The sequence below is a fragment of the Parasteatoda tepidariorum genome, chromosome 5 (assembly GCF_982258835.1).
Source record: "Parasteatoda tepidariorum strain Cologne lab strain chromosome 5, Ptep-v5.0, whole genome shotgun sequence".
Taxonomy (NCBI): Eukaryota; Metazoa; Arthropoda; class Arachnida; order Araneae; family Theridiidae; genus Parasteatoda; species Parasteatoda tepidariorum.
The window spans coordinates 64,368,006-64,393,132 of NC_141759.1; the positions used below are offsets into that span (position 1 = coordinate 64,368,006).

The window sequence follows — 25,127 nt, forward strand, 5'->3', positions numbered from 1 at the left end:
AAATTCCTTACATTAAAATAAGCAACTTTCATGTTTTTTCTTTTTTGATTCATAATCGGACGCAGAAAACCATTCTATAGAAAACTATCATCAAATAAGAAAAAAATTACTTAAAAGTAAAATTTTTTATTTTATAAAAATTAACACTTACCTGCTTTATAAATCAAAAGAATTCCAAAATGATTTGTTCTTCAATTTTTGATACCATTTTTTAGTGCTACGAAAATGCGTCTTTGGGATTTGCCAAAAATAGAACAAGATGCAATTTTATTTTTTCAGGAGCGAAATATTTTGCCCATGGTCCACCGAAATCCGATAAACTACTTTGATTTTAAATAAAGTGTTTCATTTTATGATTTGTCGCAAAAATTTTGGTGTAGATTGGTGGCACTTAAAAACCGCCAAATCTGTAGTTGCGATGGCATTATTACGTAAGTACCGAATTTTTATTCCATACTTTTCTGAATAATATTACTTCAAACATTAGAATATGCAAGAAGTATACATTAACACATAATGTTATACTATTTAATTTCTCAAAACGATTATTTTAACAATTTTTATCAAGAAATTGTAAACTAAAAAACGTAAAAAAAAGAATTCTTAGGATAAAAAAACGATTTTAAAAATTCCTCATATTTAAATAAAAAACTTCCATATTGTTTCTCTTTTTATTCTTATAGTTCTTAATCAGACGTAAAAAAGCATTATGTAGAGAACTATCATCAAATGAAAAAAAAAATATTTACAAGCAAATTTTTTATTGTAAAAATCATTGCATTTACCTGATTTATAATTCCCGGAGAATTCCAAAATGATATGTTCCTTATTTGAAAACTTTATTCTCAAATAATAGATATGTACATAGTTTATCCCTTCGTTAGTTTTAGATAACATACTACACAGCAAAATTTTATAATTGATATGAATTTGAATATGTAGCAAAAAACAGAATAGTTGAACTCTAGTTGAATCAGCATAAATGGCACTATTTTAAGTAACTTGGATAATTTTTAATTGTTTTTTTTCCGAATTATATGGATACAGAAATATATACTATTCTATAACGAAGAAGAATATTCTATAACTATTACAATTCTGTATGTTCTGAATTCATATTTATTCACTGGAATGACGAAAGCAATGTTGACTTCACTTTAATTCGTAATGAATTGAAGACAGAAGAAATGCATTTTACCTTAATACACACATCTGTAACAGTATCCAAAATCGGAAGTCATCACAAGTTTGCTGACAATAGAAATTAAAAATTATTGAGGAATTTTTCTTCAAATGTTTGGCGTGTTCTGTTCCTGAAAGATTTACTAATATTCTGGAGATTTTTTTCAAGTTCTTCGGCCTTTTCCTTAGGGAAATTTTTTTTCTTATTTGCTGCTAAAAAATGGCGTCTGATTCTGTCAATGATTTCGATGGAACTAAATGAAAACGTGATAAATTAATGTCTGATAATTACAGGCTCCCGCTAGACGGCGTACTCGAGCGTTGCGATCGCGAATAAGTAAAACAAAATTCAAAAAATCAAGTCTAAAAATATTCTAGAACAAAATATTTATATTTGTTTGTACTATTACTATTTCGACTCATAACATGACAAACTTGAAATAAAATCACAACAAAACATAACAATTTAATAAATATACATCTATCTATACATTCAAAATAACTTACAATTGAAAATATGGTAACAACTTCAACTTTCTCCAAATAATTTTAAGTAATTATTCAAGTAATGTAAACATCGTAAAATGATCTTAATACCTTCCGTAAATAGTCCAACTTTAAATTGTCATACCAAAGTTTGTACCTGTTGTTACTATTCATAAGTACATGCACAATTGGTAAGTTTGAGAACAATATCATAAGATTATAAGTTCTAGATTCTCTTGAATTAACAAAACAGCATCTTATTCGAAAATGTTTACCGTTTTTCCCTATAAAATCTTGCATATAAAAATTTCTGAGTGCAATAAAGAATGTTGAAAATTGACATAGTAGCAGACGATTATTCTCAACAAAGAACATAATTTAAATTGCTGTTGAAGATTGACGAGTCATATTTAGAAAGGTTAGCAAAAGCACAAAATTAAAAAAGGACATATTGCATTGGTGATTCGCGTTTTCTCTTCTTCTTTTTTTGAAGGAATTAGTGGAACATTTTTTTCTTCCTTTTAGTTTAAGTTTTTTCTTGTGTTTTTCTCACAAGATGATATTTTTTTGTTAAATTAAGCAATAAAATTTTATTTGTTTTTTGTTTCGCAATATTTTTTCTGTGCTACATTTATGTTATTTATTTAGTAGTCAAAATAATAGGTTCTTTTATTTTAGTAGCTGCAACAAAAAACATAATATTATATACACTTGACTGTAAATGACAAAAAAATATTGGATTCCTGACGATATGTTAAGTAAATTTGTGGCATAAACTTTGTTTTCTTTACAACAACTTGTCAAGCAACTGCATCAGATGGTCAAATGATCTTTTTGTCATCTACTGATAGCTTTCAGTCCCCTAAAATGTGATTTTTTTTGTCTTCAAACAATTTAATGCCAAAGACATTTTTGACTAAAAAAAGCTTTGTTATGCTGTCATAGAGGATACGTGGAAATTTCTACACTTTCTTCCGTACGCTTCCATTTTCTGGGGGGAAATGGGGGTGATATGAAAAGGAGAATTAAATTTCTTTTAGTCAGGCAAGTGAGGCAAATTTTACGACATACTCTTTCACTCTAATTTGAAGAAGACCAATCATTAATATAGTTTGGAAATTACAAGCATTTTATAACAAAAAATACAATTTGGTATCTGCACTTATTTACGCATCTTATATTCAGCTACAAACAATTGAGATATTATTTCCTATGTGTTTTTTTTTCCTTTATCGGAATGCGAAAAAATAAAAAATAAAAATTCTATTATTTTTTTCAATAAAAAGTACTATTTTTGAATTGCACTTATTGTGAAGAAAACCCTAAACTTCTAAACGATTAAACCGTTCTCAGAATTAGTTTCTTTCAAGTTAGCGTCACAAATTACAACGAAAAATGTGCAGATAGTTCTTGTTGCACTTATTGTGAAGAAAACCCTAAACTTCTAAACGATTATACTGTTGTCAGAAGTGGTTTCTCTCAAGTTAGCGTCACAAATTACGACGAAAAATGTGCAGATAGCTCTTGTTGCACTTATTGTGAAGAAAACCCTAAACTTCTAAGCGATTATACTGTTCTCAGAAGTGGTCTCTTTCAAGTTAGCGTTACAAATTACAACAAAAAATGTGCAGATAGCTCTTGTTGCACTCATTGTGAAGAAAACCCTAAACTTCTAAACGGTTATACTGTTCTCAGAAGTGGTCTCTTTCAAGTTAGCGTCACCAATTACAACGAAAAATGTGCAGATAGTTCTTGTTGCTCTTATTGTGAAGAAAACTCGAAACTTCTAAACGATTATACTGTTCTCAAAATTGATCTCTTTCAAGTTAGCGTCACAAATTGCAACGAAAAATGTGCAGATAGCTCTTGTTGCACTTATTGTGAAGAAAACCCTAAGCTTCTAAATGATTAAACCGTTCTCAGAAATGGTCTCTTTCAGGTTAGCGTCAGAAATTACAATGAAAAATGTACAGATAGTTTTTAAATAGAAATGCGAACCCCCGTCCGAAAATTGGTACATTTTACACATTAAAACTATTTCCGCTTTTGAATTCATTGTTCTATTGCTTTGGATGTAATCTTATTCGATTCAGCGAGAAAACATTCATCGAAGCAATGTCTCACTCAAACAATGCCTCACTAGTCCGATCCTCTGGAGATTTACCTCAATCAATTTTGCAGGAAAAAATAAGTCTGAAAATATGCCTGTCTAAAATAAACTTTATTCACTCTCTCAATTTACTTTCATTTCCTTCAAAAAAAAAAGGAAGCGTACAGGGGTATTAAGGTATAATTTGTTGTATCATAAAACAATTTTATGTTAAAAAATATCTTGAATGCTAATTTTTCCGAGAAACACCTCTTTGGTAATAATTACGTTATATATTTGATATAAATAAAAGATAGTGCTCACAGATGGAAAACGTAATATGTTAAATATAGAAGTATAGCTACATTTGGCGAATTCAGGAATCGTCATAAGACAGTGTTTCCCAAACTTATGACTTTTGTGTACCCTTTCTACATTTTTCGTAATGCTGTGTACCACTAACAAAAAAATGACTGTATTTTTTTAAAAATATGTTTCTTTTTTGGTACAAAGTTATGTAGATAACAACCAGCGATCCATATTCTATGTTAGGAATAAAAATTATATTTTGTAAAAATAATCAAAATAAGTAGAATTTATTACAAACCTTTGCTATAAAAAAATTGCACAAAATTTAAAAATCACAACTGGCTGTTGACATCACTAATTATTAACTGTCAACTCTGCAAAAAATAGCCTATAGAAAAATACATAATCGTAAATTTTCATGGCTAGCTTTGTTTTTAAATAAAAGTTTTTGAAATTTTCGCTTGTTGCAAGATATTTTGCACAAGAACGTGTACCTCCGCTAAACTGTTCCCGTACCCCTGGGGGTACGCGTACCACACTTTGGGAAACACTGTCATAAGATAATAAAGGAGCCAAGGCTAAAGAGTGAAGCCCTGATGAGAATACAGATTAAAATCTCTGTAGCCCTGATGAGGAGAAGATTCAAGATGTATTGATTTTAACTAAGTAGCATCTTACCTGAAAATTCCCTCTAATTTTTTTCTCTCCAAGTTTTGAAAAATAAAACAAACTCTTAGTAGCTTTTTTACAAAATATAATAATGAATCTAATAAATATGAACTTGAATCTAATGAAACAACCACATAAAACATGGTTCTTGGAAGCCTGTTAAATTTAGGTATGGCATGAACTTTTCCATCCTCCAAACAACTTATCTAACTCAAGTGCGGCTGATATTGTCAAATGATCCTTTTGCCTTCCACTGATAGATTGGATTGAAATCGGAACACCAAAGCTCATACCCGCAGGTATTGCGGTCGATGGAAAACCTAATATGCTGAATATAGAAGTATAGCCACAATTGGCGAATTTGGGAATCGTCATAAGGTAATGGGGAGCAGGTTCAGGGTAAGTTGGAATTAACAAAATGGCATCTTCGTTGAAAATTGTCGAAAATTTCTCCTCCAAAGTTTTATATTTTTTAAGACATTCGTAGTAAAAATCATCCTTATCGCATTTCTCGATGAGGCCATAGTAAATGGCAGGCAATGTGTGGTCCGATTTTCTGAAGAGGCTTTTAATGAGTTCCAACCACATATTCACTTGACCATTTCCGTTGGCGAGAATCACCGGAAAGGGAGGGCAGCCAGCTTCCAAAAGCTTACATTGCCATAAAGTCATAGAATCGCCTAACTCTTCAATATTTAATGAGACAGCTGTAATTCCATATTTATCTTCAAAATACTTTGCTGCCTAAAAAACAAACACTTTATTAACAAAATACAAACTTTAAATAAAATTATAAATTGTGTTTTTATCGAATATGTTTTTTTTTTGAAAATTATATTTGTCTTGAAAGTAAGTGTTTGGCAGATAAAAGCATCAGGTATCCAAAGGGGAAATTCTGAACTTTTATTCGAAAATGCTATACAATTCAATGGAAAAAGCGTACTCAGGCTTTTCAGAACTTGACAACAGCTCATTTTCTTTAATCGACTATTTAATATCCACAGTTTAAAGAAATGCTATCTTGCTTATTAAACTTTTGCAGTCTGAGAATTTTAAAAAGCTATTTAAACTAATGAAGGCACTAATTTATTTGAAATGCATGATGCAATAATATATAAATCATAAATTAATAAAAAATAATAGAATACAAAAATATTAAACTTATGTGGCGACTTTTGATGAAGCTTAAGGATGTTAAGATCTCGTAATAAAACGTTATAATGATGCACTGGGTGTCTGAAATTAGACTGATAGTTTATAAAAATGTATAACAAAAACACGAAAATAGGGTTAAAAAATGCTTGTGGCAGGGAATAAGTTTTTCCTCCCTGAATTACTGTTTTATTTCACAAATTTACTAAAAATAGTGCTACAAATGTGTAAAAAAAAACATGAATGGAAAACAAATGAAAATCAAATATATCAAACTACCTTATTACAATTTGTCAAAATATTTCTGACAGTAAAAGAAAACTACATCTGAAAGAAAACTGAAGAAAGAAAGTAATCTGAAAGAAAACTACAGTATAATTTTTCAAAAATTAAGCTGTTCAAATCTGAGATGGAAATGCGAGTACAGTGCGCGAAAAAGAGAAAAAGCACGGACGAATCTGGTTAACTTTAGATCTAATGATCGGATCTTTACGTTCTAGAACTCAATCTTAATGGTTCGAGGGGGTGACCTCAAATAGGCTAAGTAATTAGTGCAGACGATATTTTAACTTACGAAATTAGACACAAAGACCTACTTTCTCTGAATAAGCATACCTTTTTTTTCCAACGGATTCAGACCCCCAAAATATAGGGGGGTAGAACCTTGGAAATATGGTCCCCATAGTTTGGTCAGAAGAGCGATTCAAAGTTTGGACCCCTTAATGCTAATGTTATTTTTGTGTATTTACCATATCTCGAGAACTTTTCAAGCTAATTAAAAAATTTTAACAAACAGTTATAAAACTCGCGAAAAATAAATTTTAGTAAATATTTATTAATTTTCATTATTTTATTAATGACAAACGAAAAAAATTTGAACTGCAAGGTATACAGTTTTTTATATCATTTTAAATTGTGTACTTTTGCGTGACAAAATTCAAAATTTGATCAAAATCAGTTGAATAGTTTTTGAAAAATCGATTTTTAAACATATGTTTCTGTTAAAATTCAATTTTTTAAGAACTATCCAACCTTTTTCGCTCAAATTTTGTATTTTGCCTTGTACAATTACATACTTTAAAAGGATGTAAAGAATTGTGTACCTTACAATTCAAAAATCTTTCCGACTATTATTAAAATAAAATAGTACAAAAATAATAAACTTCTTAAAAGTAAATTTACTGAAATTTACTCCTTGCACGGAATTATCTTTGGCTATTCGAATTTTATAATTGTCTGCAAAAATTTTTTACATCCATTAAAATGTTTACGAGATATGGTGAAATACGCGAAAAATCAAACTAACATTATGTGGTCCAAACTTTGGATAGCTCTTCCGATCAAACTATGGGTTTCATATTTCCCAGGTTGCAGCTACCCCTTATTTTGGGGGGGGGGGTTGACATCCGGTATGTTTAGTCAGAGAAAGTATGTGGTGTCTGATTTTGTAACTTAAATATTGTCTGCACTAATTAATTAGCATATTTGAGGTCATCCCCCTCCAATTATTAAGATTGAATCCTAGAACGTGAAGATCCGATCATTAGATCACCTCAAACTTCCAAGTGTAAAACTTTTTTGCGCCGAACCGCTAAATATCATTTTTTTTTCTCTCTAAAATTTGATTAGCAATTTTTTCTCAATAAAATGCTGCATTACTACTTTAATGACATATACAAAGTTACACATGCATGTGTTATTAAAGCAGTATATTTGACTTCATATAAAGTTAAATGTGTATTGGTTTTACAATACAAAACTAAATGTTAAATCTAAATTGTACTTGATATTACAAAATGTTTTCTTATGTATATAAGTTTTTATATATTCTCTGGAAAATACCAACGTTTCCCTTAGAAGTTTTCAATGCTTACTGAAGAGCAGTAATAGAGTCCAAATTGTAAACCTATAGTATAAACTATTTCAAAATTTCAAAACAATCAAATTCTTACTTTTTTAACGGCTTTTCTCACAGCAGGTACAGGATTTAAAAGAAAATCAGGAAATCCTTCCATAAAATACACTTTCACTTTACGGAAGTCCACCTTAAACAGGGAAAAAATAAAACTAATTATTTATAAAATACAGTACTGTCGTGCATCTGGAAAAAACAATATAAGTGCTTTACGAAACATTTGCACTGGCCATGTTTTTTTCATTTGCATGACAGGGTAGTCATAAATTAAACTCATGTATCAGATCAGTATTAACACTCTCACTACAAATATTGGGCAATTTTGTAAATCAAAATAGTAGATCTTTTGACGAGCAAATAAACTTTGTCCAAAATTTCCACAAGTGTTATAGGAATTGTAGCCATCATACTGTAAATATTGGGCGTTTTTGTAAGTCAAAATAGTAAATCTTTTGAGGAACAGATGGACTTTGTCTAAAATTTCAACAAGACTCACAGCAATTGTAGCTATTATACTATAAATATTGTACGATTTTGTTATTCAAAATAGTACGTCTTTTGACGAGCAAATAAACTTTGTCCAAAATTTCAACAAGAGTCATAGGAATTGTAGCCATCATACTATAAATATTGGGCGTTTTTGTAAGTCAAAATAGTAGATCTTTTGAGGAACAGATAGACTTTGTCTAAAATTTCAACAAGACTCATAGCAATTGTAGCCATTATACTATAAATATTGTACGATTTTGTTATTCAAAATAGTTAGTCTTTTGACGAGCAAATAAACTTTGTCCAAAATTTCAACAAGAGTCATAGGAATTGTAGTTATTATACTATAAATATTGTACGATTTTGTTATTCAAAATAGTTAGTCTTTTGACGAACAGATAAACTTTGTGCAAAATTTCTAGAGTTTTAAAAATTTAATTTGTTGAAACGAAAATCCACAAAATTTAGTCTTGTAATTAATGCAGTAAAACTTTTAATGGTTTATGATATTGACAAAAAGAAATATTTTCACAATTTTACCAGCAATCCTTTGAAGATTGGATAAATATTAAGATCACGCTTAGATATAGGGTTGCAGAAAATGTGCCATAATTATTATTGCAAAGTTTTTTCTAATGATAGGGAAAAAAAGTTGAGGTTTATCTCTTTTATGCACAATAGCAATTTTAAATATGTAATTATTGTTGTAATTATTTTTATTGCAACCTTTTTATTAACCTACTTTCGTGTTCGTGGTGGAGGATTCTAGCTATCGAAGTTATTTTTATTCATATTCAGTGATAAGTTGGACATATATATAAATGACCAGCTTATATGAATAAAATAAAAATAGAATATGAATAAAAGTAATCTGAATAATATATATATATATATATATATATATATATATACAGTCCAGTCACATTAATGTGACCACCTGTCAAAAGCCAGAATAACCACCTTTGGCAGAGCAGACCGCTACGAGACGCGCAGGAAGAGAGTCAATTAGGTTTCTGAAAGTGTTCACTGGGGTGTTGAGCCATGCCAACTCCAGTGCCGTGGCCAGCTGCGCTAGATTACGCGGTTGAGGATCCATGGCGCAAACAACCCGATCGAGGTGGTCCCACAGATTCTCGATTGGGATTAAATCCCAATCTGAGTTTGCTGGCCAGGGGAGTACGATAAATTCATTCTGGTGCTCTTTGAACCACGCACATGCACTGCGAGCTGTATGACACCTTGCATTGTCCTGGTGGTAGAAGCCATCATTCTGAGGAAAAATCATTTGCATGTAGGGTTGGACATGGTCCGCAAGGACAGATACGTTCTTGTACTGATCCATCGTGCCTTCTACAATGATGAGTGCACCCAGTGAATGCCAGGAGAACATTCCCCAAACCCTAACGCTCCCTCTTCCAGCCTGCAGCCTTCAGGCAATTGTTGCAGAATGTTTGCTTTCAGACGGTTCACGCCGTATAAGCCAACCGCTATCTGTCCCACGGAGCATAAAATGTGATTCATCGGAAAAAGCCACCTGATGCCACTCTGTGGATGTCGAGTTGCGGTACTGGCGTGCAAATTCCAGCCTTCGTCACCGATGAACAGCAGTCAGCATAGGTGTATTAACCAGGCGTCTGATGCGGAGGCCCATGCGCAGCAACGATTGCTGAACAGTTGTTGAGGATACACTCTTGGTAGCCCCTTGGTTCATCTGGACGGTCAGTTGCTCAACAGTTGCACGTCTATTTGTCTGAACGCATCTCCGTAGCCTTCGTTCGCCTCTGCCAGCTTTGGCCCGTGGTGCACCACATGTGCCACGCCGCTTGTTTTGTATGGTGCCATTTTGCCATGTGCGGTATACTTTTGTCACGGCGAAGCGCGAACAGTTCACAAAATCAGTCGTTTTCGAACTGCTTCCACCCCTGGCCCGAAAGCCAATAATCATGCCCATTTGAACGTCGGATAAATCGCTACATTTCTGCATTGCGCCAACGACTGAAATGCTTTTCGATGCCCTAGGACATCCAATATATGCACTGCACTGTAATGTCCTGCCACCTGCACTCTGTGATTGGTTATTTTACGTTGACGTTGAAAGTAGGTGGTGGTCACATTAATGTGACTGGACTGTGTATATATATATATATATATATACAGTGGTGGCCAAAAGTGTGGACATTTTTTGAAAGTTGTATGTTTTTCAACTTTGTGTGCTTGTAGAATATATTCATTTTCACTTAAATACAAACGTTTATATATCAAATGAAAGTAATTTAACGTTAAATTTAATAATAAAAAAAAAAATTAAAATATCTGTATTGCAAAAAAAAGTTATGCTCATTTTAGGAGAACAAACAAACACAAATCGTTCTGAATAAGGACGTGTTTTGTAATAAAAGCGTGATAGAAAGTCACAAACACTGTTCTTAGGGCCAATCAAATGTCTGTAACTATAGTTTAGGTTATTTGGATGGTAAAAGAGTTATTGTTGTGGAAATATTTTGCGGAATGATGCATACTAGTACAATTAAATAGAGTATTGCTGTTTTTGAATATTTACAGTCCTTTTTTTAATTAAACTAATTTTAAACAATGTCATCAACAAGTAGAACTAATTGGAAATCTACAAAAAGAAGCCGAATTTTCATATTGAGAGAAAATTGCCTCTCTTATGCTGAAATTGCAAGACAAGTTGGTGATTCTGTGACTTGTTCTGGTGTACGAAAGTTCTGTTTGCGTTCTGAAAAAACGAAATCAGTGGAAAATAAAGCCAAATCAGGCCGAAAAAATGCACAAGTGCTACTGCCGGTGGAAAAATTAAATAGCTATGTCTTCAAGATAGAAAAATTTCCCCCAAAATTAATACTTTAACAGAAATTAAAATTAATTCTTCACCTAATTTCCTGGTTTTTAAGAATATTAATATGAATAAAAGTGCTTATGGATTTGCAATAATAAGTTAACAAATGTTTTTTTTTCCTGCTGCATGGTATTTTTTAACGGATCCTCATGTCGCAACTAGCTACTATTTTTTTGCACTTTGATGTATTCCTAACCAGGGTTTTAGCAATTCTCTGATGTCAATAATAAGTGCCCACACTTCTCTGCTATGTGTTCTGGAATATTGAGATAACACATTTAAGTTGCTAATACAAAGCAACTCTAATTAAACAAATGCTACTGGAAATGTAAAACTAATTGTTCTTAAACGCTAAGCAGTTACTTTTGTAAAAAAAAAAAAAATGAGCTAAGGTATGTCATTTCACTTATAATGCAGTACACAGTTTTGTGTTCTGCCTGACTAAAATTTCCAATCGAAAATCACTGACGAAGTGAACCAATATTATTTTCGGAAGTGAATATAATTCTAGTTTGTTACGAATGCACGTGATTTTGACGTTCGCTTTTTCTACTATATGTGTTTAAATTACACTCTTTAAAATTGTGTATGAGAACTGGATTTGGAGTTAACTTGAAATAAAAGGTTACTTCTCACAATTTTTTTGATTGTTTAACTACATATTTAGAGAGATATTACCTCTCAGTTTTTTTTTCTACTGTTCAACTAACATATTATTATGATTTGATATGAATATTATGATTGAATATCTAATGTTAATATACCTCTTTATTCAGATGAATCATTTTGTCATCTTTGGCTAAAATTTTCATCAAAAGAGGAAGATCTTCAACGTATCGGCACATAGGCCCTGTACTGACAAATGCATCAACGCTTTCATTTTCCTGGTCATCACTTGGGAAAAAACCAAAATTGGACACTAAACCTAATAAATAAAATGTCTTTTTTAAAATAAATAAAAAAAAAATTAATGACATTTTTTTTAAAGTTCAAGAGTACACTGTCAACAAGTCCTGATAGAATTACCCTAAAAAGAATCGGTATCCCTCTCTCTTAAAATCCATTTCGGTATCCTCGGTATTCAATCGGTACCCTCGCTTCTTAAAATCCATTTTTATCCTAAAATTTTATTCCGTATGCTTTTTAGTAATAATTATTTAACTTCAGTGTATGAGAGATTATACTATAAACATTACTGTAAAAATTACGGTATACCAGATTTCTTTGTTCCGTAAAATTTTGTCGTTACATTTACTGTAACTTGATCCGGAATTTTTAGAGGGTAGATTAAACTTCAATAATTAACACCTGCACTTATTATTTGAACGTTATACTTTACTTGTTAAGCAATTAATAATAATAGTTTTCAAATTATAAGTAAAATTTCTTGACATTTATTAATTGATAAATTTTTAAGAGTGTGAAATTCGAAAATTTTAAATATACCGTAAACTTCTTCAGTAGTATATTTTAGCTGTTTTTCAAAAAATTGTTTTGCTGATGTTTTGGGATTCTGCATAAATTTTTGAACAGTTCAAAAGAGCCGGGATAGCCTGGTAGGATAGAGCGGGATAGGGCCGGCCAAAGACTTCCCGTGTAGTAAATGGTGACTGGTGCACGTTGCGTATGTCGGGTCACAAAGATCTCCATCTTCCCGTTATTTTTAAGGGTACTGAATTGGAGATTGACAGTTTTCTGTTTCAGGTCAAAATTATGCTCAGTGGAAGAATGAATGGATGTATGAATGGGTCCGCTCTATAAACGGGTATTACGTATAGGTGTGGCAGAAGTCGAATTTCGGGATATAGATGGCGCCAATGGAAAACAAGAACAATCACACCCCTTGCCTTAATGGCTTTTCGAGAAGAACAAAAGTTCAAAAAATGAATAATTTTCATAATGCCTCAATACTTAATTTTAAAATATGACTTATATTAGTTTGAAACTAATCAGCTAATGAATAAAGATGTTCGTACTTAAATCTGGATAAAGTTTTATCATTATTATTGTTAAACGTTTCATGCACATTAGATATTTTAAACTTGAGGAGTTGCATGCGTTCAAATAATTAACCGTTTTAAATTTAAGGGCGTCCAGAAAAATAAAAGAGTACCACTTAAGAAAATAATTAGTTAAAAATTTTGAATTACATTTTACAAGCGAAATATCATTCATTAAAAATAGTTCAATTTCATAGAAAACAGTTAACGTGATGTACGTTTCATTTGATAAACTATCATAAAAGAATTCAGATGACCAAATTTCTAGACATACATAATTATTATCCTTATTATTATTATTTTAAAAAATAAAATAGATAAAATGCGTTTTCAAGTGAACTTAAATATAAGTTTCAAGTTTTGAAGTGAACTTAAAATGTAAGTTTTATTTCAAATAGAATAAGAGCTATGAAGTAAACAACACAAGACCTCAACATTATTTTGTGATCACAGATATTAATATTAATTTTTCATATCAGAACTAAGATTGTATTTTTGTAAATATTAAATTTTACACAGTCTATGAAGACTTGGACATTACAAAACATCAGTTCCTTAAAGTTTTAAAGTCCTAATTTGTGGTTCGAGTCTAAATGTGAAATTTTATTTAAATAGTACATATATAACACCATACATATTTTAAAATTATATATATATATATATATATATATATATATATATATATATATATATATATATATATATATATATATATATATATATATATATATATTTATAAAACTATATACATTTAAATTTATATACATATTATGAAATAATATATTACATATTATAAAACCACATTTTATTGTTAATTTTACGAAAATCAAAGTACTTCGTTAAAAATAAACCAAGACTTTTGGTGCTTCCATAGAGCTAGAAACAAGGTTAGTTTTATCAAATTCTGGTTGTAATTCTGGTTGCAATTCTGGTTGTTTTGACCAGATTTTTTTCTCATTGTGAACAGTTACGCCCCTTGACCTCTATTTCTCGTTACCCTCATAGAATGAATTGTCTCGTACTAGCTCTGCTCCCTAATCAGTTATTAAAATATGCTAGTCTAGTGTTCTTAAATAATATACTTAAGCCAAAAATATTTCGAATTTGGCAACACTCGTATCGCAGACTTTCACGCACTTAGTTATAATTCACTGTTGAAGTAATCGGTAACATAATTTTATCAAACAGCTATATAATCGGGGTGCAAAACATTATGTAACTTTAGTCTCCATATGCAAAGAGTGTTAATTTATAACTTAAAAAAATAAACATTTATTTGCACAAATAAATTAAGGATAATACTAAACTGAAATGTATTATTTTTTTAAAAATTTCGGTGCTCATAAAATTTTAAGTTTCAGATACATATGTATACCTGAATTAATAGAAGGTGAATAAAATAAAACAGACTTTAAAAATTTATATACATGTTTAAGTTTTTAAAATTCATACATGGTGATAAAGGAATGCATTTACAGTGCAAAAATTTTTGAAGATAACACCATGACTAACTTTTATTTTAATAATCGTATTTTCATCAACTAAACGTGGAAACCCTCGTGGAAAACCATATTTTTGGTTAAGGTAACATAAATACTGTGTTTAAATCATTCATTTGGCAATTTTTCCGTTCATTTGGTAACGATTTACCAGAAATTCTGGTTTTTAAAAGTATAGCTCTTTTTATTCCACATTTAGTAAAAAATAGAAAACTGAAAAGTAATTTTAACCGAATGAATAGTTTTCATGGCATGCTTTAAGAAAAATTAAGATAGATGATAAAATTACCAGATTTCTTCTATTATTATAACGAAATGTTTTATTGTAAATTTTTCAAAAAGTCATTACCAAAGCACATCAAAGAAATTTGCTGAGATTTTTGGTGTTTTTATAGAGCCAGAAAGACGGTAAATTTGACCATATTCTTTCAGTGTCGACAATACTTTTTTCACCCAGTGAAGAATCAATAATAATGATTAATAATCATTACAAGAGGTAACCTCAAATATAAGAATTAATCAGAGTTACTATTAATTGCAAGTTAAGTTACAGAATCACAAAAAAAATTTTCGAATAAACATGACTTTTTTTAATGGGTTTCGGATTTGTAGCTATCAAAATATAACGAATAGCTGCAATTTGGAAAATATATATATATATTTTTTAATGGCGGGCACTTGGAGCTATTGTCCATTGGCCACAGAAAGCGCCAGAACTGCTACTTCTCTTTTCGTTACCCAGTGGGCACCTGTGGCGAAGCCACGGCGGTGGAACAACGTCGCCCACGTCACACTACCACAACCCGTTTATAGGGCGGACATAGAACACAGATAGAGGGAAAGAAACATCCATGCCTTGCCCGGGATTCGAACCCAGAACCTTTCTGATGCAAGGACAGTTCCCTGCCCCCTACACAGACTGGTCGGCATTTGGAAAATATGGTTCCACTAATTTACGGATGAAAGCTGAGGCCTCACAATGTTAATTTCACTTTTTACGTATTTTACTATATCTCAGAAAATTTTTAAGTAAAGCAATAATCTTTTAGCATACAATAATGAGATCGGTTTATTCAAATGTAATTGAGTTAAAAAAATACTTTGTAATAATTAGTCATTTATTTTTTTATATTTTATTGCATATTGGTAATTATATTATATTTTATTGTATAGGTTTTCACTAACACTTTTTGATAAAGCCAGCATAGGTTATATCACATCGCATATATTGGCTGTTAATCTTTAAGAGATGCTATTTTTTCTTTATTTACTCAAATGATAGGTGGGAAAAACATTAATGTTTTTTTTAATAATTTTGGTAGGTATGTTGCGGTAGTAGAAACTTAAGAAGGAAAATATACCTACAGACAATAATTTTTGATAAATAAATATAAAGTGAAATTCATAATGTTTTACTTTCCTTTTTTCAAAAAGGATATTCCAAATGTTTCTGTTTCGTTACAGAAAAAGCCTCAATAAATGAGGAAAAAATTCCCACGAATAGATGAACAAATAAGACATTCCCACATAGATTTATTTGCAGAATTAGAATATAATGAATGTAGCATAGTTAAAGTTTTAAATTTGATTCTTTTGATTAAACATTTAAATGCAATACTAAAAAAGAAAATTCTGACAAAAAATTTTAAATGTGCCATGCGCTCTATAATTTTTTCAATATTTAATGTTTAATAATAATCAACACAACAGGAAAGCGTTTTTTCTTTTAAAGAGTGTTAAAATCATACTAATCCGCTACTACACTGTGAAAAATTACGGATCAAATTTCGAGTACAAAGTATCAGTACTTTTCGTGCATCATTCGTAACATACATTTTACCATTAAATCAATTTTTACCATAAAATAATATTCCGTATATTTTTCAGAAGTAATTGTTTAATTAGAGGGGTTCAGTGATTTTGCTATAATTATTACTGAATATCAGATTTTGGTTATGTAGCAGGTTCCGATAAAAATGGATTTGATGGTAGAAATTACCGATACCCTGAGAGCCGGAACTTTTTACCTTAATTTGGTCCAGAATTTTTCATAGTGTTTAAGCATTGGTAATTATGTATTTTTAATCATTACTAATTATAGTAAAAAGCTGTTAAGGATATACAGAGATTTTAAGATATATAACAGGCAAATAATTTAATACAAGTTTATTAATTTAAAATTTATTTTCATAAATAAATCATAAATTATACCTGTGGATGGTTTATGTCCGTATATACCACAAAATGCAGCTGGTAGACGAATACTTCCTGCTATATCATTTCCTATTCCAATAACGGCACCACAAGCTGTTAGTATAGCACCTTCCCCTCCTAAAAAGCATACTTATTAATGAAGTGCAAGCTTTTTGTATTAATTTACAAAATTTTCTCTACAGCTTTTTGCAATGGAATACTAGTTTTTATCGTCAAAGCTTCTACAGTTTTTATAATCGGAGTCGATATAATTTGAATCATGTTTAAAAAGAATCAAAATTTTGTTATAGAAAATATTTAACATACAAATTATGTGAAACTATATAGATTTTTTTTTCTTCAAAATATTGCGCAGTGCGCAAAAAAAAAAAAAAGAAAAGAAAACGAACCACCCAGAACTTTTAATTTAATAATCGAATTTTCACGTTCTAGGATTCACTCTTAATGGCTCGAGAGGAGGACCTCAAATATGCTCATTAATTAATACAGAATATATTTTAATTTTACGAAAACAGACGCGGAAACGTAATTTATCTTTAAATAAAGATACATTTTTTGACAAACTTGAATTTTTGTGTGTCTGAGCATAGGATTAGCTGCAATCTTAAAAATATGGTAATAAATATTTCGTTAAAAAATAATAGAAAATATGGTAAAAAATAGTTCGATCAGGAAAGCAGTCCAAAGTTTGTACCTTTTTATGTTAACTTTACTTTTTGCGCATTTCGGCTTAGCTCGCAAACTTTTTCAAACGAATTTAAATATTTTTGCACACAAGTATAAAATTCGTTTATCCTAAGATAATTTAATACAAAAAAATAACGCTTCGTAAATATTTAGAATTTTTTATTATTCTATTTAACAATGATCGAAAAAATTTTGAATCATAAAGTGTAAATCTTTCGTACGTCAATTTAAAGAATGTAATTTCATATGGCAAAATACAAAACTTAGGCAAAGTTTCTCGAATAATTTCTGAAAAATCGAATTTTAACAAAGAGATTTTTTTTATATTTAGAAATTTTTTAACGTTAATTAATTGGCATATTTAAGGTCGCCCCTAAAATCATTAAATCTGAGTTCTTGAACATCCGATCATTAAATCAAAAGTTATTCATTGTAATTCGTTTCTTTTTCACGCCTACTGTACATACACAGTACGTAAAGAAATTTTCATAACAGAAGGGAAAATAAAAAATATCCAGTTAAGCTTAAAGATATTGCACACAAAACCCTATAATTTATATCTATATACACACATGCATATGTATATATATACGCAAATACATACGCATAAAACATGTATACACAATTGAAATAGAATTATGTTTAGAAATAATAATGCAAGTTTTCATTTAAAAAGCATTTGAAAAAATTACAAAGACCTGAAAGACAGGTTTTACTTTTTTTTTTCATTATTATTTTTATGAATGACAGAAATGAAGTAAAATACCTAAATCACTATATTACAAAATGAGATATTGAATAATAAGAAAAACATATTTTAAAACGAAGTCAGACTTAGAAAAATGTCTCTTAATTTTTTTTAATTCCTCAAAATATTTTTTTTCAAAAATTCTGTCTTCAATACTTAAATATTTAACTTCAAATGGTTTTCAGTTTTTCAAAAACAAATAGTTGTCTTTTATCAAATTGTTTTAATGAATATTAAAATTAAATTAACTAAAATACCTAAATCGCGATTTACAACAAAAAAAAAATATTTAACAATAAGGAAACAAAATCTGACTTAGAAAAACTCTTCTTCAATTTTTTATTTCTTAAAAATGTTTGTTTTAAAAATTCTGCTATTAATACTTAAATATTTAACTTCAAATGGTTTTCTGGCATTTTAAAAACAAATAATTTTTAAAGTGTATGATTTTATTTATTATTGAATATGTTTTGAAAGGAATAGACTTGTTTTAACTGTACGCTATGCGTGTTTAGAATAATATTATATTTTACGTAAATAGGTAATTTTTTTGGTATTTCTTCGTATTTCATCATTTGGACATCGGAATTTATAGAAAGGAAAACTAGAAATTGACAGTTAGACTGGCCAAATTTATTTCTATTCAAATTCAAATTTATATACATAATTATTTCAAACGTAGGCTTAATGATAAATGTCGTTGTATTGTAAAGGTTTCGTGCATTGGAAGAATTTGTTTCGGAACCAACTTCAGTAAACAGACGTAACGACATCGTTTTATTATTAAATATCTTAAAGTTTTAGGTCTGATAGATGAATTCGCCAATCTCGAGCAGAGTCTATTTTACCTATGAATCTATTTTTGGAAAATATATGCAAGCAGAAAATGATTAAAATAAGTGGAATTATAATTTCCGTTGATATGCAAATGATAGGGAACTGCAATAAACTTTTTTATGTTAATGAATTTAGAACAATGGGAAATACTAATGCGATTTTTTTACAATTACCTACCCTTTTCAATATTTATTTTGAAAATTGCGATTAAAAAAATATTAATTTTTAAAAAAAAGTTGCCATTTTTTCTCTTGTTTGCATCTTACTTTAAATAATTACAAAAGGAAAACTGAGTAATTAATAGAACATACTATTAATTACTCAGAATACTCAGAATAAGGCCGGGATAGCCTGGTCGGTAGGGCGCTGGGCCCATGTCAGAGAGTTCGTGGGTTCGAACCCCGCCGCCCGAAGACTCCCCGTATAGTAAAGTGGCTGATGCACGTTAAATCTGTCGAGTCTCAAAAGTTCTCCATGTACCCATAACAAATCAATACCTCTGGGGGTACTGGATTGGAGATCGATCGTTCTCTGATTCAGGTCAAAATTACGATCTGTGGATGAATGAATGGATGTATGAATGGGTTCGCCCTATGAACGGGTGTGACGAATGGTGTGACAGAAGTCGAATTCTTGGCCATAGATGGCGCCACTGAAAAACAAGAACAATCGCACCCCCTTTGCCTAAAACAGGCATACGTCAACAACAACTATAGAATATTGATTTTCGAAAATATTAATAAGAAGGCACATTTAAAATAGAATCCTAACTTTCGGAACCCCTTTAACTCCTCCATATAATCCTAGGGTTCCGCGGAACACAATTTGGGAACTGCTGTCCTAAATAACTAATCCAATTTTCACTTCCTAAGCATTTTTTTCCATCAGCAAATATTAGTTCACAGAATGAAATATTAATGGTAGTGTATCTTAATATTTCGTGTTTAGTTTTGTTAAATGTTGGAATAACAAAAAATGTTTTATAAAAAGTCGAAAGGACATGCTTTTATGTGCACTTTTTAATAGAGGATGGTATATACTTGTTGCTATACATGAATAAAATAAAACACAAATTAAGGTACTTGAATAGACATATTATAGTTATCTAAATATCTATATAACTATAAGCAATTACCTTCCTTGGAGTCTAAGCACGAAACATTTTGTGCTTAGACTGAGAAATTGTTTATGGGACCAAAACTACAGTACAGCCATTCAAGTAACTTTATTTATGCTTTATACATGTAACATTTATTTTATTCACTTGTTTTTGTTACTTTAATTTTTTTTTCTCTTTAGACTAAAAAATTACACAAATTAACTTGTGGGGTTTATTTGTTTGTTGAATTTGTGAAATTAGAGAAACTTAACGTCCCATCTCGCAGATTAATATTCGAAGTTCAGTTACTTTAGAACAATTTTGGTCTTACTGCCTTACTTACTAAGGCAGGATGCTACGCAGTAAGGCAGGATGCTACGTAAAAATGCTCTTTCTCTATTTACTATTTCTCTATTTATCTATTGTAAATTATTTGTATAAATCATGTACCACTGGTTCTTTTAATCTAGAATATTCCATGGATCAACAACCATGCCGATAGTTAAATTTTTTACTAATCAAATTCTGTTATTCCAAGTATTACACGGAAAAAAAACATTTAGTATAATTACTGTACTGTATGGTAATAACATTTCTGTTAAAGAAAACCTCACAATTCTGGAATTAAAAACTGAACTTTATGGTACTTAAACCAATCATTTGGTATTTTTTCCGTTTAGATGGCAACGATTTACTGGAAATTCCGGTTACCAAATTATAGTTTTTATTATCTCACATTTATTAAAAGATACAAAACTCAAAAATTAATGTAGCCGGATAAATGCTTTTTATGCCATATCATTGTAAAATTACCAACTTTTATCATATATTAAAAAAAAACATATTTTATTATTAACTAGTGGGCTGCTCCCCCTGCTCGCCGACCCCTGAAAATTGCTACCCAATCTTATATGGTTTGCTTCGCAAACCAAGTTCGCTTCGCTCGCTACTAAGTTAGGTACATTGCAAATGCACAAAATTCCAAGAATTCAAAACAATCAATTAAATCCATATAAAATCTTTTTTTTAAAAAAAATTACACATTTTTAGTGAATACTAAGTCATTAAAATAAATTTGAATTCAAATAAATGACATGTAATTTGTTAAACCTATTAGAAATGTGCTATAGTATAATTCGTGATATAAATCAATCATCGTCAAATAAATTCGTAATACATAAATTCGTGAAAAAAAAGCGCTTTCGACAAAATACTAAAATAGAGATCTATCAACAAAGACTACTCACTTCTGCTAAGCTTAATAGTAAGAGATTGCCGCATCTGATCCTCTCTGGTTGATTCCGTTTCCGTTTTAAAAGCGCTATATGCTGAGCCACCTCAGCTAGATTTGGCATGTGACATTTCAAGCTGCAATCATTGGTCGATTCGTCGTGTAAGAGAAATGGTAACGTAAAGAAAACAAAGCAAACGTTGACACCGTCGGAAAAGAAATACAGCCAAAATTTGGGAGCCACGTAAGAGAATTATATATATTAGATTTTACCAAAATCATTACAAAAGCGCATCGATAAAAATTATCGAGCTTTCTGGTATTCCCATAGAGTTACGGTAAATCGTACCATATTCTAGGTAACCACACTTTTTTCTTGGTATATATATTTAGTATATTATTAATAACATATCGCATTACTTCGTAATGTGGCTTACCTGTACTTCCCCCAACGGTGCGTGTGTTATTGTAAGGATTTCTAGGCATTCCGTGCAATAAGTTAGCGCTCTCCCACCACATGCATAGCTCAGGTACAATTGTAACAACTAAAGGAATAGCACCAGCTTTTCTATAAAGTGCAGCGCTTTCAGAATCAACTTCGGCAACTCTTCCTTTTGCAGCAACTATTCCACTAGTTTGAGTCATTCCTAGATAACAACAGTTAATGTTACTTAATGATGGAAAAGTCAAGATTTACGAATGCTGCTTAGTTATTCGGTTGAAGTAAAATAAACAGTCTAAAGCAAAATAGTTCAAACCAGATACATATTATACTAGAAACATTCAGATGTTACTAAAAATACGTACCTTTTATCTACGATGTTTTAAAAATCTTTTTTTTTCTGTGAGAGGCTTACAAGTATTACATGAAAGAGTTATGTCTTGTCAATCATGGGGCTCTGATAATAACATTTTAGAAACTTGATGATATAAAAACTCCATTTGCTTAAAAACTATGAAGATGGTAGCATATGTCGACATGTTTCGAGTGCTAAAAAATAGTGACCTATTCTCAAGACTAAGGTGAACCATTTTTAAGACTAAGGATATTCACGTTTGGCGTGTCTCGAGAATAAGATCATATTTTGTAGCACTTAAAACAGGTCGATTTTTACTAGCATCTTCATGATTTTGAAAATTTTAATTTTTTAATGAAGTTTTTAAGACATCAAGTAGAGCCGTGGTGGCTCAGGGGGTAGAGTGTTCACCTTCCAATGAGGTAAACTGGGTTCTAAACCCCAGCGATGGCTAGTCTATACGAATTGCGCACCTGGCTTGCGCCAACCACATTGCTGACGTAAAATAACCTCAGTGGTATACCGGCATATTATAAAGTCCTTTTGTCATCAGGCTAACCGTAGGTGGCTTTCGCGGTTTTCATCTCCATGTAACGCAAATGTACGTTAGTTTCATCAGGAAGATCTCCACAAAGGCTAATTTCCCTCAAAACTTGATCCAGGAGTTCCCTTGTCTTCTGCATTTCGTTCAAAATTGCAAGTCTACGAAGTTGAACATTAGTAGTCGTTAACCTAAAATTGGGTCGGCTGTTCAAAGACGGTTAAAAAATAAAATAAAATAAAATAAAAAAAGCATCAAGTATATCATTTCGCTTCAGTATCTAGGGATCATACATTTACTTTTAGAAGCTATTTTTGCAGAAATAACCTAGGCAATGTAAATACACTTTAAAAAATCAGGAACACCTGGAACAGCAGAAATGTTTCATAAAGTACTCAAAATAATTGCTTAAATTGTTCTGGATAGGGCTAGTCAAAATTTTGACCTCTGCACTCTCAGATATGAAACTCTCACTTTTGGTGAGTCAACAATCCTTGAGCAGTACTTCCTTAATTTGGAGAATCATTCGTCAACAAATCGCATGATTTGTGACGAAACGCGAACTCTCAAGTATATGGTGAAAATGTTTCCTCAACTTGAAACCGTAGTGTATTGTGGGAGATTAACTAGAAAGATTAAACTAGAATAAAGACTAGATAATCGAAAATAAAATGACAAATTAAACCTGATGACAGTATGGTGGTCATGCAATCGACAGGTGTTGTTCTCGTGCCAGCAAGGTCTGAGGTTCGAAACCTGTTTTGGGCATCAAAGTATCTTAAATCTCTGTTCTATATGTCCATGTTGTGTTCTACCACCTATCTAGTACCCGTGATAAAGTCATTATTTGCAAGAGTAAGTGCATTATGCACTTTGAATTTTTTTTGGAAAAAATAGAATGACGAAATATTTCTTTATTTTGACGTAAATCGTTTCCTTGCAGAAGTGACGATAACTATTTCATAACTTTGACGAAATTTCCGGTAGAAGCATATACCACGAAACGATTTCGTCAGAAATGAAGAAAGTTTCGTGATATTTGAGTATCAATTTTTTATAGTGTACTTACTCTTCCTTACACTCTGCAATCGATTGTACCTAGGACAAGGTTTTGAACAACGATTTAATTAAAATTAAAATACACAATGCTCATTACCTTTAACACCTATTGCTTCTTTGCAAGAAAATGGAACACCTAAAAGGGGTGTCTCCTTTGCAATTTGCTCTTCGGACTTATCTGTGCTGCTTAAGAACTTATCCACAGCCCTGGCATCGTTGAGAGCATCATCATACCGCTCATCCACAATTGCATTAATTAGAGGATTTACCACTCTGCACCTTTCTGCGTAAGCTCTCACTATTTCTTCACTTCTGATCTATAGGAAACAAAAAGATTTTCAATACTTACATTATTTAAGACTCGTTATACTATTTGTAAGAAATAGGCATCTCAAGGTCCCGCGATTTCTCCACTCTCTACACTTTTCACCTCTCCTTAACCACGGTTTCGAAAAATCTTGCTTTTTCCTCCACGCAAATTTGTTCCAATGTCTTATTGATAAACATACTGCCTTGAGAAAAATCCAGATATTGTAACCGTCATTGAACAGTCGACCCGATTTTAGGTTTACGATTATTGATGTTCAGCTCTGTAGGGTTGTAATTTTGAACCCAATGTAATTTTGACAAGGGAATTCCTTGTTTGAGTATTGGAAGAAATTTGCTTTCGTGGAGGACTTTTTGATGGAACTACATTTGCGTTAAGTGGAGAGGAAAACCACGAAAAACACCCATGGTTAGTCCGACGGAAAGGGGATTCTAAGACATGATCCGTCTACCTCTGGGGATATTTTACGTCAACACTTTGGTCTGTGTGGAATTCATATCGATCAGCCATCACTGGAATTCGAACTAGATTCACCTCACTTGAAGGTGAACGCTCTGTCCCCTGAGCCACCACGGCTCTAAAAAGAGCTAGATTTGCCAAAAATTGGGAATTTTTGAAAAAGAAAAAATTTGGGAAAAGAAGAAATTTGGAAAGAGAAAACGTGTAACGAGTAGGAAAATCGCATAACCTTGCTGCAGCTATTATATTTACAAAAAGTACAAAAATTCTTGGAGCATAATTTTCGTACTAATTAATAGAAAAATGCCACGGAGATTTTGACCGAAGTCCCAAAATTTTTAATGTAAACAAAATGCTGAGTTCTGTACGTAATTTCTATGCTTGTACTCTTCATAATAATAGTTTACGTAGTTAATTTTCAACTACGTACTCTATTTATATAGATATGGTAATAAGGAGAGGAAAATGTTTTAATTA

The 25,127-nt window shown here is 31.0% G+C and overlaps 1 protein-coding gene across 4 annotated transcripts in view; it reads right to left on the reverse strand.

The window, feature by feature from the left end:
• Window positions 1-1,552: 1,552 nt before the first annotated feature.
• Window positions 1,553-25,127, reverse strand: part of LOC107449026 (fatty-acid amide hydrolase 2-A) — a 36,423-nt gene continuing 12,848 nt past the window's right edge. For all 4 annotated transcript variants that reach the window (XM_043051709.3, XM_043051713.3, XM_087164114.1 and 1 more), the window contains 6 exons: window positions 23,961-24,180; window positions 21,904-22,113; window positions 16,862-16,981; window positions 11,916-12,076; window positions 7,840-7,932; window positions 1,553-5,479 (listed from right to left, as the gene is read on the reverse strand). In XM_043051709.3, the coding sequence (XP_042907643.2) occupies window positions 4,901-5,479; window positions 7,840-7,932; window positions 11,916-12,076; window positions 16,862-16,981; window positions 21,904-22,113; window positions 23,961-24,180 (1,383 nt within the window). In that variant the 3' untranslated portion in view covers window positions 1,553-4,900. The remainder of the gene's footprint in view (window positions 5,480-7,839; window positions 7,933-11,915; window positions 12,077-16,861; window positions 16,982-21,903; window positions 22,114-23,960; window positions 24,181-25,127) is intronic.